The sequence below is a fragment of the Solea solea genome, chromosome 1 (assembly GCF_958295425.1).
Source record: "Solea solea chromosome 1, fSolSol10.1, whole genome shotgun sequence".
Classification (NCBI taxonomy): domain Eukaryota; kingdom Metazoa; phylum Chordata; class Actinopteri; order Pleuronectiformes; family Soleidae; genus Solea; species Solea solea.
The window spans coordinates 5,794,817-5,809,053 of NC_081134.1; the positions used below are offsets into that span (position 1 = coordinate 5,794,817).

At 42.9% G+C, this 14,237-nt stretch overlaps 3 protein-coding genes across 4 annotated transcripts; 1 reads left to right on the top strand and 2 right to left on the bottom strand.

Moving 5' to 3' along the window:
- Nucleotides 1-151: 151 nt before the first annotated feature.
- tox4a (TOX high mobility group box family member 4 a) lies at nt 152-5,603 on the top strand. Of its 2 annotated transcripts, none has more exons than XM_058634927.1 (9): nt 152-621; nt 728-793; nt 890-1,180; nt 2,250-2,495; nt 2,590-2,928; nt 3,621-3,701; nt 3,787-4,503; nt 4,635-4,771; nt 4,862-5,603. In XM_058634927.1, the coding sequence occupies exons 1-9, from the start codon at nt 517-519 to the stop codon at nt 4,917-4,919; spliced, it is 2,040 nt and encodes a 679-aa protein (XP_058490910.1). In that variant the 5' UTR covers nt 152-516; the 3' UTR covers nt 4,920-5,603. The 2 variants fall into 2 exon arrangements, with proteins under 2 accessions (XP_058490910.1, XP_058490901.1); XM_058634918.1 differs by having other exon boundaries at nt 153-621; nt 887-1,180.
- LOC131463189 (E3 ubiquitin/ISG15 ligase TRIM25-like) lies at nt 5,586-9,389 on the bottom strand. Its single transcript, XM_058634952.1, has 7 exons — nt 8,777-9,389; nt 7,620-7,934; nt 7,328-7,420; nt 7,159-7,246; nt 6,966-7,055; nt 6,749-6,812; nt 5,586-6,538 (listed from the first exon to the last, which is right to left on the bottom strand). The coding sequence occupies exons 1-6, from the start codon at nt 9,038-9,040 to the stop codon at nt 6,781-6,783; spliced, it is 882 nt and encodes a 293-aa protein (XP_058490935.1). The 5' UTR covers nt 9,041-9,389; the 3' UTR covers nt 5,586-6,538; nt 6,749-6,780.
- Nucleotides 9,390-10,074: 685 nt separating this feature from the next.
- si:rp71-1g18.1 (uncharacterized protein LOC559922 homolog) lies at nt 10,075-13,399 on the bottom strand. The gene is made up of 4 exons (XM_058634939.1): nt 13,039-13,399; nt 12,708-12,835; nt 12,470-12,563; nt 10,075-11,555 (listed from the first exon to the last, which is right to left on the bottom strand). Exons 1-4 carry the CDS (start codon nt 13,289-13,291, stop codon nt 10,657-10,659), a joined length of 1,374 nt encoding a protein of 457 aa, XP_058490922.1. The 5' UTR covers nt 13,292-13,399; the 3' UTR covers nt 10,075-10,656.
- Between the last annotated feature and the right edge of the window lie 838 nt (nt 13,400-14,237).

A 14,237-nucleotide genomic window follows, 5' to 3' on the forward strand; every position in this document is an offset into this window, starting at 1 on the left:
CACCAGGTTTAAAAAAGTAACTCGCTATTAAAGTTTCTTAAATATGTCAATTTTGAAACTAATATGGTCCAAATTAAACATGTGCACGCAATTAAATACAAAAACTGAAAGTGTTTGGAGTCGCAAATTGCATTTTTCTGACAGCCCATGAATCAGTCACTTGCTAGTGTGGTCGTTGAGAGGATGCTAGCATCGCTCCGGCGTTTTATGAATGAGTTTGTATTGGGCCTCAAGTAAAAATCGCACCTAAGGGGAGTTAAAAAGTGGTATTTTAATAACACTGTGATTACTTGGCTGTTGTTGGCCTCAAGCCACCTCCATGCCCTCCTCATACATCCGATTTAAAAGCTGAAGTAGTTTGTTGCAACGTTATGCTAACAGACTGGGATTAGCTAGCTGGCTAGCTACTAGCATATTAATTTGAAACCTAAATGGGTCGGAATTCAAAATATCTCAGTTTCCAGCAAAGTAGCCACAAACTCGTGCGGTCGTTTGTTTAGAGGAAATACCTTTAATATGGACATAAATTTTTACTCGGACCTGTCGGATGGTTGTGCTCAGAATGTTGATTCGGAGTTTTTGGACAGCCAGGCATACGGTGGATACACTGAGGAGAACAAGGTAAAGAAGATAACATAATGCGAACCAGTCAGGGATTCAATTAAATGTCAGTTATTGGTGGAAAAGCTTCTCGCTTATTGAATGCTGACCTGCTAATGTGTTTTAGTTCGCAGAGGGCAGCGATAGTTACCTGACCATCAGTGGAGCAGGCCACCCTTTTCTGTCCGCTGAGGTGAGTGAGTTTACACGGGCTACATGGCAGTTTAAAGTCAAATTTAATTTTACTGACCCATTCTTCCCTCTCATTCTCATTCTCCACCTGTAGCAGACATTTCACACTCCAAGTCTTGGGGATGAGGTGTTTGAGATCCCCCCCATCTCCCTTGATCCAGACCCAGCTCTGGGCATCAGTGATGCCCACTTTGAGTTGACAGATGGGTCAGATGGCACTGGGGGATCTTCAGTATCCCGCAGTCTTGTAAGCAACCTGGTGGTCGAGGCCAATGACCCTTCCTTCGCTTCCACCTTTGTGAACTCTGGATCTCAAGGCCTGGAACAGTTGAACCTTGGTTCAATGGGCCAGGCTGGAGGAGGGGCCCTTCTGAGCTCTTCTGCTTTGGTGAGTGCTCTCTACCTGTTGGCCATCAAACGTGATAATCTGTTTAAAGCAATGAATCAGGTGTTAAGAATTGTGGTCAGCACTGCATGCAGCTATCAGCGATAATAACAAGCCTGAGACACAGACTTGCCCCCTCTGACAACATGGATGCCAGCAGGTACACAACGAAAACAGATTTTCCCACTTATCCAAAGGCTCACCCAATAAAACCATCACTGTTTTTGTCTGTGGACTTTGATGGAGGGAGTGAGTGGTTTACACAACAACACAACTTAATTTTCAAGTTGGAATGGCCAAACTGCCTGGACAGCGTCACACAGTTAAAACAGCTGCTCGTTGGAGGCGGTATTGCCCCAAAACGAGCACTGACCAGGAAGAAAAATAAGCATGAGAAGAAGAAAACCTGGCTCATCGATTGACCAGGACCATAAAGGGTAATCAATCCCCTTCAGCCGTTTGTTCACCACATACAATGGAGCAACACCAAATGTATGCAGTCTTGGGTTTTCTGTTTTTACTTCGGTGTTTTAACCTATTTAGTTTGAGCAGCAGGCAAGCAGTGAGCTATCCTCACTTCCTCTCTTTGGTTCGCTGGATTATCCGTTTGCATCTCCCACTGTAAATGAACAGCACCAGGGTTCACTTGGAAATGAATGGAGATCCACGATTTCAGGCGGACCAGAGTTTGGATAAGCGTTCACATCTGCCCAAATGAAGCACACTATCCTAGGAATCAAACTCTGATCTGTTTAAAGTGGACCAAACAGCTCTGGTGTGACAGCGTCCTGAATCTCTGTGTCTCCCATGGCAGCCATGTTATGCCATAAAGTAGAATGTTGTAGTTTTTTTTGTGGCACAGACCCCAAATTCAGAAGTTACGTAGTGCCAATGCAGGTGATGCAGACCTGCTCAGTCTTTGACAGAGGTGCCATTCATGCTGTTTTTAGTTGTGCTTTCAAAATAATCTTGTTTACATTATTTAAAGGTTGAAATCCTACATTGTGTCCCTTTAAGCTGTTCATGAATTAAGATTTTGTAACTTTTTTTCTGTGTCTTAATCCCTTTGCAGGAAATGGGGAACTCCAGTGGTTCACATTTCAGCAGTTCATCCCCAATGACCATTGATGTCCAGCTTGGTGACATTGGTCACAGTCTTTTGGGAAGTAGTCACCTGAGCACAATTAACCAGTCAGAATTGGCACTGGGTCTTGGTAGTGAAAACATGGGACATCATTCAGAGACACCTGAGCAGCCGCTGTCGGCAACACCGTCTCCAGCTGGTTCCCTGCAGGATGAGGACATGGATGACTTTAAGGTGAGGGATAAACCTGTGGTGTTTGGTGGTATCCATCACAGCTTGTATGACAGCTAATATGTGCTTCTCTCCTTCTTATCTTTTCCTTATTCAGAGGAGTGTGCTGGTAGACTCCCCCATGTCTCTCTCCTCTTCTTCTGTCCTCTCCCACCTGTCCTCCCACCAAGCACACCTATCCTCCATCTCCCCGGTTACGGGCAGGAGGGGTGGGGGAAAGCCGGCCACGCTGTCCCCAGCGAGTATGGCCATGGGCCCAAAGAAAGGAAGGAAAAAGAAGGATCCAAATGAACCACAGAAGCCAGTTTCAGCTTATGCCTTGTTCTTCAGAGACACCCAAGCAGCTATTAAGGGCCAGAATCCCAATGCTTCTTTTGGGGAGGTGTCAAAGATTGTGGCTTCCATGTGGGACAGCTTGGCCGAGGAACAAAAACAGGTAAAAACTTATTTAGCCCCTTTAACACTAACATTAGCAGGTGTACCCAGGCTTTTTTAACCGACATGATCCAGCGAAAAAAAAGAGGCAGTTAACACTGTTGCCTGTTGTTGTTCTGACTTGTGGTGTTTTCTTCACCCCTTCATCACCCATGCATGAAATGGAACGTCACAAATGTGCCAGAAATGAAACAAGCCAGAACGGAACTCCGTGACAATGTTACAGCCATTGCTAGGGCTGAAACGATTCATCGATTACTTAGTTAATCATCAACTAGTTTGGTAATCAATGAATCAGTTTGAGTGTTTTTTTTAAAAATAATTAAAACAAGCCCTAGGCATTACTATTATGTATCTTTTATTTCAGTTTGTCATTCAAACTTTGTGGAGAGTGAAGGATTTCAAGGAAATGAAGATAAAACAATAAACATTGAATGCTCAGCTGTCAGTAGTTGTAAAAATGGCTCATGGTCATAATATTAGCCCAAAGATGAATGTGCATTTTAGCAAATGATGCTGGAATTTGCATTGCTGCCAAAAATGAAGCAGTCAATTAACTCTGTGAGCAATAATTAAACACATTGCCTCTCGTGAAAACCCCCAGTTTTTTGACCAGTGGGGATGTGGTTTAAAAAGTGACTGTTTGTGAAAATGAGAGACTAATGACATCTATTAAAATTGTGTCTCTTCTAGGTGTACAAGAGAAAGACAGAAGTGGCCAAAAGGGAGTATTTGAAAGCGCTGGCAGCTTACAGAGCCAACCAGCTCTCACAGGTAACACTTTGTTGTCCTGTAAATATAAATATATATTTGGATTTTCATTCTAATACATTTTCCAACCTATATAATTTAATTCCAGCCGGTTTCCGAGGAGATGGAAACTGCCCCTTCACCACCACCACCAGTCGACAACCTGACCCCTACAGCTCCTCTCTCTGCTGGTCAACAAGCAATCCGCTTGGCAAACAACAACAACACTGAGGAGAACACCATCACTAATATTTGTGTGTCCAACATCATTCTGGATGTCCCGGAGAGGACCACACGATCCCGCACGGGGGCAAACAAAGTCTCCACACCTGCAGCCGCACTAGCTCCACCAGCCCAGACCATCACCAAGATCATAATCCCAAAGCACATTCTGCAGGCAGGGGGACAGTTGGTGACCGTGTTGCCTGGAGGCGGGGTCCGCACCTTGCAGCCGACACTGCTTTTGTCCGGTGGCTCTCGTCAGCCTCCTCCGCTGCAGCAGATGCAGAATGCTCCTCCACCGCCACGGCTCCAGCAAATGGCGCCAGCACCTCCGCCATTACAAGCCAAGCCTCGCGAGGGAAGCACCCTGGCAGTGTCTGTCACGGCTACACCTCCACCTCCGCTTCAGATTAAAATAGTTCCTGCATCCTTGCAGGGCAAAGAGACCCTACCAATTATTGTCCCGAATTCAGTGTCTGCATCGTCGACGGTGACCACGTCCTCCACGTCTGCACCTGTTGTGTCAGTGCAGGTGCTGAATTCAGCGGATGTGTCGGGCGGTGCAGATGAGGATGAAGTTACAGAAGTTCTGCCCTCAGAAGAGGTAGATGTTCTTGTTTTATTGCTATTGCTGCGTTTTAAAGCAACGGTGAATTAAAAAAATATATACAAATGAATGACTTGCTGTCACAAGATATCAACGATGCTCTGCCAATTGTTTTCCTCCTCCTTCAGGAAGAGATGGAGGTGACTGCGTCCAGTAATGTCATGAAGAGTGTGTGTGCGAGGGCGGGCTGTAACAATCCAGCAGTGGAGAGTGAAGACTGGGACAAAGAGTACTGCAGCAACGAATGTGTGGCCACTCACTGCAGGTGTGTACAAGTTTGAACCATGAATCATGTTTGTTTCTCACTTGTTGATGGTTTTTGTTTTATTAACCGTTTAATATCTTTGTTTTTCAGAGACATATTCCAGGCTTGGTGCTCCATCAGGAATCAGAACATAGGAACAGTCAAGTAAAAAGTAACGACTACATCAACAGAACATTATTTCACTGCAGGTACCTGAGTGTTATAATTACCTCCCTCCTTTTCTGTATGTACCATAGGTTTGACAGATTCAAAAAAAGTCATATTACTGAAATAATAACACTGAAATAGAACAGCCTATTTGGCCCTCTGATTTCAGAAATGTCTATGTTGTACATACCATACGGTCATGTTTGAGTACATTTCCAGCTTTTAGTCAGACATCAAGGAATGTGTGGCAGCTAGAGAACATTTCAACACAGTGGATTATTAAAGATGTTCATGACAATGTTCAAGTATGAGCCCACACCGGTCAGCTTATTCAGTTCAATTGTAAATACGTTTGGTAAAGGTTCAAAACAAAAGAAAAAAATAAGTCAGATTAATTTACCTCTGATATTTTTTATAGTACAATGCTGATTTCAAATTCATGCTCCTTTTTTCTCATGTTGAGTCATTAAGTGAGGAAAAAACAGAATTGTTCAAATGATTCACTGAAAGAACTGCCTTAGTCTGACAAGAAAACAGTTTGTGTCATTGTACACTTTGTTTTTGTACTGAGAATTATTTTTGCCTTTGCCAGCTTTTGTAAAACATCCTGTTCAAATCAGTGTCAGTTGTTTAAAAAATGCTTCTCTTTAATGTCTTTTTTAATAAACAAGAGAAAAAAGCTGAATTTAGTTTACAGTTTTTACTTACTTAAAGAAAGGAACTTTTAAGAGAAAGTATCATGCATTATCCTCCTGATCTACTTTATAAAGATTACCCATGTAAGGTATTTATAACTTGTTCATATTTAGGTTATTAAAGCTTTATAAATCATTGATTAAATGTATTAATTATGACATGTTAGAAAAAAGGGACCACAATGAGCCGTGTGAAGCCTGAGATCTCGTAGATTATTTTGCACGGTCCGTTTCTCTTAATAGGATCGTACCAAGTGGCTGGACTGTAACAATGTGTGAAAACAAATTTTTAATGCAATTATATGAGCCCTGTAACAGTCTTATTAAGTGTTACCCACCCAATGGTTACTGCAATCTGTTTATCTCTTTTTCTTTTAAAAGGTCCAGTGTGTAACGTTTAGGTGAATTTCTTTTATTTAGCAGAAATTGACATATAAAACAATTATTTATTGTCATTTTTAATTGGTGTATAATTATCTGATTGTATGAATAGCAATGAGCTCTACTGTAGCTGCCATTTAGGACCATCATGTTTTTACAATAGCCCACAACTGAAGGATACACAGGTCTGCCAACACAGTTGGAAGGGACCGGTGAGGTTGAGGAATATTGAGCTACAAAATGGAACTTCTCCAATAAATGCTGCCACGTTTTTTATGCGCATGAATATTTTCACTCATGGGTTACACACAGAGCGTTTGTTCAATCTTAAAGCCAGAAAACCCCTTTCCTTTGTTGCTGTGTGTTTGGCTCCAGGAGGTGCTGCTGCACTTCCTTTTCCATTGGTGGCTCTTGTGGGAGATGGTGTTGACCCTCAACCTCCTCCCCACAGACAGACATGGGCACCACGGAGAGAGCAGTGGGTCGAGAGGATGACCCATAGAACTTTTAAGTTGAACTTGAGACGATCCAGCATCCTTTCATTCTGCATTGTTAGAAGATAATACACGGTGAATACAGAAATGTGGTTTTTCATGTGTTCAGGGTGGCAAATATTAATTTTATAATTAATTATTAGTTGATTTGTTGTTGGGAATTCCCTACAGGTTGAGTACTTTTGCGTAATTTAAGGAAAAATCTGAGCCTTTACGTTCCGTAACTCTCTAAACTCTCGGTTGTTAAGTGTCGTTCTTACCTTTTAACATTTCCATAATGATTGGAAGGTGGCTACTCCTTCAGTGGATGCTTAAGCAGAAGTTCTGTGTGAGGATTGAACAAAGAAAAAGAAAGTTACTTGGAAGAATTTTAAGTATATGAATGAAATGCAGACAGCTGACTTAGTGAGGTTGCTCCTTATGTTCCTTAGATAAGATATTTATTAAGTGTTGTTGTCATGAGATTCGACCAATGACCTGCAATGTTGGAAAGGATTTGATGCACATGGTTCTGCTCCTTTTCCAGCTCTTCTGTTAATGCCTGGTTTTCCACAGAGAAGTTGTAAGCTGTTTGAAAACAAACACCGCACTGAGTGCATGAACACACACACACACACACACAAAGCATTGGCAACATTTTAAGAGGTGATTTTAAATCAGTTGTTTTTACCATAGTAGAGAACTATGAACCACAGACAGAGAAGAACCACTGTGACACTGTTGAAGTGCGTGCCGGCAGGTGCTTCCGTCTTCAGTTTCTGACCCAAGGAAAAATATATATTGAGTGTGCAAACGTGTAAAAGTGTAAACTCTCAGGATTTAGTGAACTTGGTGCTCACCTCACGTTGAATGTCTTCTCTCAGTTTTCTCACAGAGTCGGTGTTCTCTGTGATTTGCTGTTTGAGCAATGTGAAGCGCTGCTCCATGAACTCCTGTTGAACGCACACTCACTGTCATTAAAAGAATCCCTAAAGGTCCAATGTGTAACATTTAGGAGGGCTTATTGGTAGAACGTTTAGTTTTTACGTTAATCCCACTCTTTGGCCAAGAATCTGAAGCTTCCACCACCTTCTATTGAAAACTCCAACTTCCACCTTCTTCCGTAACACGTTGTGAGGGAGGATCACTCACCGTGAGCTGTCTCCGTAGGACAGTGGAGGCCTCAGTGGCGAGGTTGTGCTGCTTGCTCTCCAGGGCGCACATGTTGCAAACATAGCGCCTGGAAGTGTTGCAGTAGTACCTCAGCACCTCGTCCTCGTGCTGAGGGCATTTCCTCTCCTGGAGGTCACTCAGAGGTTTGACCAGAGGATGTCCTGAGAACACCGGAAGCTCCACGTGGCCACTGACGTGCTCCGTGCACATGGACACCTCACACTTCAGACACGTTCTTACCGCCGGGGTGTGTTTCTCTGGGCAGCAGTCGCAGTACACGGTTGTTTTCTGCTCCTGTTGGTCAGACAGTGAGACTGATGTCAGAGGTGCATGAGACAGTCATCTACTTTGAAGTTACAGCAATAACATCTGTTACGATATTTGACATAATTTCAAAATAAACATGCTTGTTTTGATGCGCAATTTATTATTCACAATGAAAAAGAACACATTTATGATGCAAAATTAATCTACAAACAAACATTTAAGTGAAATCGAGTTTGAGAACTCTGCCCTACATCCTCCTACATCAAGTCTCAGCCCAGTTATTTGCATTGGGTGCAGAAGAGGGGGTTTAGTTATGCTTTAAAATGATTGTACACATATGAACACAAACCCTCCTACTGTAAATGTTACAAACTGGACATTTGAAGGACACTTTTCATGTCCTACAAGAATAATGTAGAGCAGGGGTGTCAAACTCATTTTTGTTCAGGGTCCACATACAGCACAATTTGATCTCAAGTGGGCCGGTCCAGTAAAAATAGTAAAATAATAGCATAATAACCTATGAACAAAAAGAACTCCTTTCTTTTTTTCTCCTTTGTTTTACATTTTATGAAGGATATTTTCACAAAACATGAAATTTCTTGTGAAATATAAGTGCAATTTCAACAATATCGTGCCTAAATGTACTATTTACACATCACACTGGATCTAAAAAGGCACAAACATTTAGTCACAGGTATCTGGAAGAGAAAAATATTGTATTTGACATTGCGTTTAGATTGTAATTGTAGTGTGAAATTTTAACAAATTCATCCTGTGGGCCAGATTGGACTGTGCGGCGGGCCGGTTCTGGCCCCCGGGCCGTATGTTTGACACCCCTGATGTAGAGTAAAGACTAAAGCGCGTACCCTCCTCTTCCTGTTTTGCCGGAAGTCCTCTGCAATGTTGGCCAGCGCGTAACTCTTCTGAACTTTGACCTTGATGTCTGGTCCAAAGTGAGTCCTGCAGTCAGGGCAGCAGAGGCCGGAGTTTGAGGCGTGAAGCATCATGTTATCCAGACATTCTAAACAAAAGCTGTGACCACAGGGCAGCTGCTGAGGATCCTTGAAGATATCCTGACACACTGGACACATCAGCAGTCCCTCCAGGCAGGTTTCCTCTGAATCCTCCATTCTTGATCCTTCTCAGTGCAAGTGAGCACACACACACACACACACACACACACACACACACACACACACACACACAGAGCAGACAGGAAGGAGTTTACTAGAGTTTGCACTGAACTCTGCACTTCCTACAACCTCAGGCGAGTAAAATGATCCCTACCTTTAAAGTAAAAGCTGATTTAAGTATTTTTCCACCGTGTGTGTATACACGCACAAACACTGCTCAAAGTGAAAGCACTGTTGAGTTTATGCTGCTACTTCCTGGTGGGGGCGGGGCTTAAGAGGAGGAGCATAACCCCAGGGAAATAAAATTTAATGTTCTTTCATTAATTACAACAAAAAACAAGTCATGTTAACAACCTGCCCTTACTTTTTATTTATTTATTTATTTTATTTTGCACAGTTTAAAAGAAAAAATACAAGATTGAAAAAGAATAAGTAATAAGTAATAAGTAACATACAGTGTAGGAAGAGGCAGAAAGCCTAGTGGGCACCAGTGCCAACAGTAAAATGTTCCTGGCTTGAATCATGTGTGTTTATGTGGATTTTTTTCCTGCTTCTTTCACATGTAATCACACACTAGGATGTGCATTTTTAATTGTATACCAATGTGATGACCTCTGTTTATTTACCTTAAAGTGTATTAAGCTATTAATCTCGAACAACATATAACTTAATGTAACATGATGAGGGGTGACCTAAAGCAGGTGTAGAATACAATTATGCATCCTTTATTGATGGTTTTATTGTGTTCATTTTTCAAAACATCACCAGCCTGAAAATGAAGTAAGTTGATAGAACTCAGACATATTATTTACATGTGCTTTTCCCACTGTGACATGTCAGTGTGTCACATGTTGTCAATGTGATGAGATGAACTGTGTCTGTGGTTGGTTAAATAATATTTGTCCATCATATTTACTCCTTACTTCCTGCAGTTTGAAATGCTGTTAAGTATTTAAACTTTTAGCATACGTTTAGAGCAAAGAAATCTCCCTCCATAGTAAATAGTGTTCATATAAAACAACAGAATCATGTTTCTTTGCAATAGAAATGTTTTTTTTATTATAGAAAAATGTTCTTCAGCAACAGGAACATGTCAATGTGTGGTATCTGTATTAAGGAACATAATAGAATCAACAGTAGTACAAACATGGAATGTTTCAACATTAAAACAGAAAAAAAGGAATACGTGGACTACATACATTCAGTAATCAGACATAAACACAATATGTAACTTTGACACAGAAAGATCTGGCAGTTGCAGTTTGTGTTTGGCTTTTTGCAAAAAGCAAGGGCTTCAATGTACGACACAAAACAGAGGAGCAAGGTTTGTATTTGAGAACATTAACTCCAAAAGCATGTTTCTTATATTTGTTAATTACATGTTCAGGTCTGGTTATTGTTATCAAATAGTGGGACTGGCACACAGTAAGAATAAGTAAAAAAAAAAATGTCAGTAGTATAAACTGTATAACAAAACTGGCCCCATTTAGCTGCAGCTTTTATGATCTTCTTTCCTGGAATGGTTCTTCAACTTCCCGTGACATTGGTCTTCAGTGTTATCAGTCTGAGGTAGAAAAGTGTGAAGCTGGGTGTCCCCCCCCCACCACCACCAGCTACATTCCAGCAATCATCTTAAATGAAGGAACAAAGAATCCACACCGGCTCAAATTGTGCTTCTCCAGATTCCTCTTGATTCTGAACAGCTTCCCACACGTGGTGCAGCTGAAAGGCTTTTCTCCGCTGTGGAACCTCAAGTGTGCTTTCAGATTTTCCCGCAGACGGAAGCTCTTGTCACACATTGTACAGATGTGCGGCCTGTCCCCCGAGTGGAATCTCGCGTGTCGGCGGTGGCTCTTCCTCAGTGCAAACGTCTTTGGGCACTGAGAGCACCGGTACGGTTTGTCTCCGGTGTGGAATCGCTCGTGCCGCCGCAGGATCTTTCTGTGCTTGAACGTTTTCGTACAGACGCTGCAGACGTACCCGTCGCGGGAGTGGGCGACGACCTTTCGTAGACGCCAGACGTCATTCTCGCACGGGGTGAAGCAGCAGATGCGGTGTCCGGTGTGAAGGCCTTGGTGGTGGTGGCGGAGGTCTTTGGGCAGCCGGTAACTGGTTTTGTGTTTAACACTGTCACTCTGAGGCCTCATCCCTGAAGCAGGCATGTTGAGCACATTCACCAGTTCTACTGCACACTGACTCAGCAGTTTCTGATCCTGAGAAGTCAATTTCAACTTCATGTGGAGACTGTTCATCTCCTTTTGCGCATGGATCCGAGTCATGGCTCCATCAGACAGTGACGGGCTGTAGGCGGTGCCTTTAGCGGTGCTGACACAGGCCTGCTGGGGCTCGGCTTTGACGGGCTTCTTTAAACTAGCGGATTTAGGAGCTGGCGACTCCGGCTTCAGGATCAACGGGCAAACAAACTTCACTATCTCCCCAGGCGCAGCGTCACTACTGTCGGCCACAATGATGAGAGGCGTGTGTTTTGTTGGAGAGCTCAGTGTGGACGTATCTGCACAGAATGAAAAAGATAAGTTGTACTTTCTTTTATTAAACAATTTATTCCCACAATTATTTAAAAGTTCAGCTTCAGCTTCTCTCCTTGTTTAACTGAAACCTTTTTGTTTTGGTGCAGTGATGCAAGATTTGCCATGTCAGGTGTATCTTTACTGCGATGTCAATATGGGTAAAATAGATATTGCAAAAGATGTGTACATATCACAATCACTCAGTGTGTTTACTTGCATGTTAAAAGTCTAAATTTTGGTTGGACTTAGACAATAATTTGGATTTTCTTAATGTCATGTAAACACGTTCGTTCGACTAAAATCGAGCCAGTCTTAGTCAGACTGGAGTTGGACTTGTTGTTCTGCCCATGCACCTAAATTTCCTCCCCGTCTTTGACCAGGAAGTGGAAGGAGACGATGTATAAACTACAGTAAAGTTGCCGGAAATTAACAACCAACACGATGGCGGCGGCGAGAGCGATTGCTATGGAGATGGTCAACAGTAATTCAATAATTCAATAATTCATTATCACATTTCAGGCAAGGAAAAGCCACCAGTTTGTTTACATTGCAATTCCACACAGCCACCACTAGGTGTTAGTCAAAAGTCATGTGCCCTACCACTTTTTCTTAACTTGTGTCTGTGCAAAAGCCAGATTTTCAAACATGTTCGAAAAGTAACGTTCAATGTCGATGCATCTCTACAGTCACTGCTCAGGGGAGGAGGCTATCCCAGCATGCACTGAGAGGTATCTACTGTTTCTGACTATTACCAGTATGATAAACATTTCTGGTCTCCATATGAAACAGTACATCAATGACATAGTGACAATTTTTTTATTTTGTATCTTTGGTAAAATAAACAGTGGATGTGGGGAGCCATGGATGCCAAGCAAATGCCGTGTTTCTTTTTCCTTACCCTGGAGAATAACTTGTATTTGGGCATCGCCGTCAGTTCGCGTCTCCATTTCAAGGATGTCCAGCTCCAACAAGTCCACCGCCTCTGCTGACACCTGAGGAGAAACACAAGAAAAGTATGAGGTGCTGTTTGTAAAGTGGCTCAAGCTGAAAATAACATCAACATTTAGTAACATCAACAGTGTTCCTCCTCTTCCACAGCTGATTTACAAGAAGCCTGCACTCTTTCACCCCCTGACCTCTTCCTTTAGGAGGGACCTCCAGGGGTCAGCATGGCCATTATCCTCAGCCAGGAGGATGTCTGCTGGGATGGGACATTCTTCTTTCTGCTCCTCCTCCTCCACACAACCATCAAGAAACAAGGGACCTGTGGAGAAGAAGGGGGGAGGGGTTAAGTCAGGGAGTTTTCACTCTGCACACATTCCGTGCATCTGTTCGTAAATAAATGCACATGCGCACACATCTGTTTGCACATTGCACAAGTAACTACTCTGTCCTCGTGTCGTGCACACCATGCAGATGTTATAAACGTGGACGTAAACAGGAAACAGAAGCTTGAAAAGCACGTACCGCTAATGTCCAGCAGTGAACAAATACTTGCGTCCACTTGCACTCCGACGCTGCGTTTACTCTCCGCAGCGGGTGAAACGTTCAGTGTCTCCTCCGCTCCGTGTTCAAGCTTAATCTCGGCGTGGCCCGCGTCCACGGCCGCAGTTCTGTATCTGCTCTCGAACAGTCTGGTTAACTCCACGGTGGCCGCTTTGACCAACGCGCCCAGCACCGACTCCACCTGCGCGTGCAGGCTCGACACGTCCGCGGACATTCTCAGGGAAGGGTTGTCAGCGATGGCGCAAAAACAAAACAAAAAAAATAGGTCAAATATCTATATCACGTTAGATCCGCAGTTATTTACCAACCATAACCACATGGCCCGATGGAAGAAGGGGCGTGTACGAGCATAGTGCGCATGCGCGAATAATACTGAAGAGGGCGGGCACTTGTGTTATGTTACAAGCTGGGAGGGGCGGGGCAAAGAGACCAAAACAGAACCGGAATTACCGGAAATACAGGCGTGCCTAGTTCAGGGGCCTGAAATATCCAATGCTGAAACTTAAATGACCGGTCCGGTCAGTAAGGGACTATGGGTTAAATGAAGTATAATATCAATAACATCAACATCAATAACACAATATTCCGTAATGATATTGCGTAGGTAAAATTTGTGACAATATTGCACAGAATTTCAAAATAAAAGTCTTAATTTTCCAACAGAACAATATACTGTATAGTTCACAATAAAACAAATGTATTTATGATGATAATATATCTGTAAATAATAATTTTAAAAAAAAATACAGAAATACTTCATTATGAGTCAATATTGCGGTAGCAGGCCACATGGAATTGAGGGGCGAGGGCGCAAGTTTGAAACCTCTGGCTACAGTCCAAAAACATGCAGATTTTGGGGTTTTGGCAAATTGGCCATTTTACCTGGCCTATTGACTGTAGGTGCGAGTGTGAGAGTGGATGGTTGTTTGTCTCTGTGTTCCTGTGATGGACTGGTGATCTGTCCAGAGTGTACCCCGCCATTCACCCTATGTCAGCTGGGATTGGCACCAGCGCCCCCATGACCCTCATGTGGAGGATAAAGCAGCAGAAGATGGATGAATGAATACCAATACCAATCATACTTAGTATATAAGTCCTTTATCAATCCCACAGGGGCCATGCCCCACCAGAGGGCGCTGCTGTGCAGGGGAGGATTATAA

What these genes read in the sequence shown, in the direction of transcription:
- LOC131463189 (XM_058634952.1), bottom strand. Translation starts at nt 9,040, where the DNA reads ATGGAGGATTCAGAGGAAACCTGCCTGGAGGGACTGCTGATGTGTCCA. An exon ending in GGCAAAACAGGAAGAGGAGG is followed by an intron (nt 7,935 to 8,776) that starts GTACGCGCTTTA and finishes TCTGACCAACAG; the next exon opens with GAGCAGAAAACAACCGTGTA. An exon ending in GAGAAGACATTCAACGTGAG is followed by an intron (nt 7,247 to 7,327) that starts GTGAGCACCAAG and finishes TCCTTGGGTCAG; the next exon opens with AAACTGAAGACGGAAGCACC.
- tox4a (XM_058634918.1), top strand. Translation starts at nt 517, where the DNA reads ATGGACATAAATTTTTACTCGGACCTGTCGGATGGTTGTGCTCAGAAT. An exon ending in GATACACTGAGGAGAACAAG is followed by an intron (nt 622 to 727) that starts GTAAAGAAGATA and finishes AATGTGTTTTAG; the next exon opens with TTCGCAGAGGGCAGCGATAG. An exon ending in TTCTGAGCTCTTCTGCTTTG is followed by an intron (nt 1,181 to 2,249) that starts GTGAGTGCTCTC and finishes ATCCCTTTGCAG; the next exon opens with GAAATGGGGAACTCCAGTGG.
- si:rp71-1g18.1 (XM_058634939.1), bottom strand. Translation starts at nt 13,291, where the DNA reads ATGTCCGCGGACGTGTCGAGCCTGCACGCGCAGGTGGAGTCGGTGCTG. An exon ending in GGTCCCTCCTAAAGGAAGAG is followed by an intron (nt 12,564 to 12,707) that starts GTCAGGGGGTGA and finishes GTTTCTCCTCAG; the next exon opens with GTGTCAGCAGAGGCGGTGGA. An exon ending in AATACAAGTTATTCTCCAGG is followed by an intron (nt 11,556 to 12,469) that starts GTAAGGAAAAAG and finishes CATTCTGTGCAG; the next exon opens with ATACGTCCACACTGAGCTCT.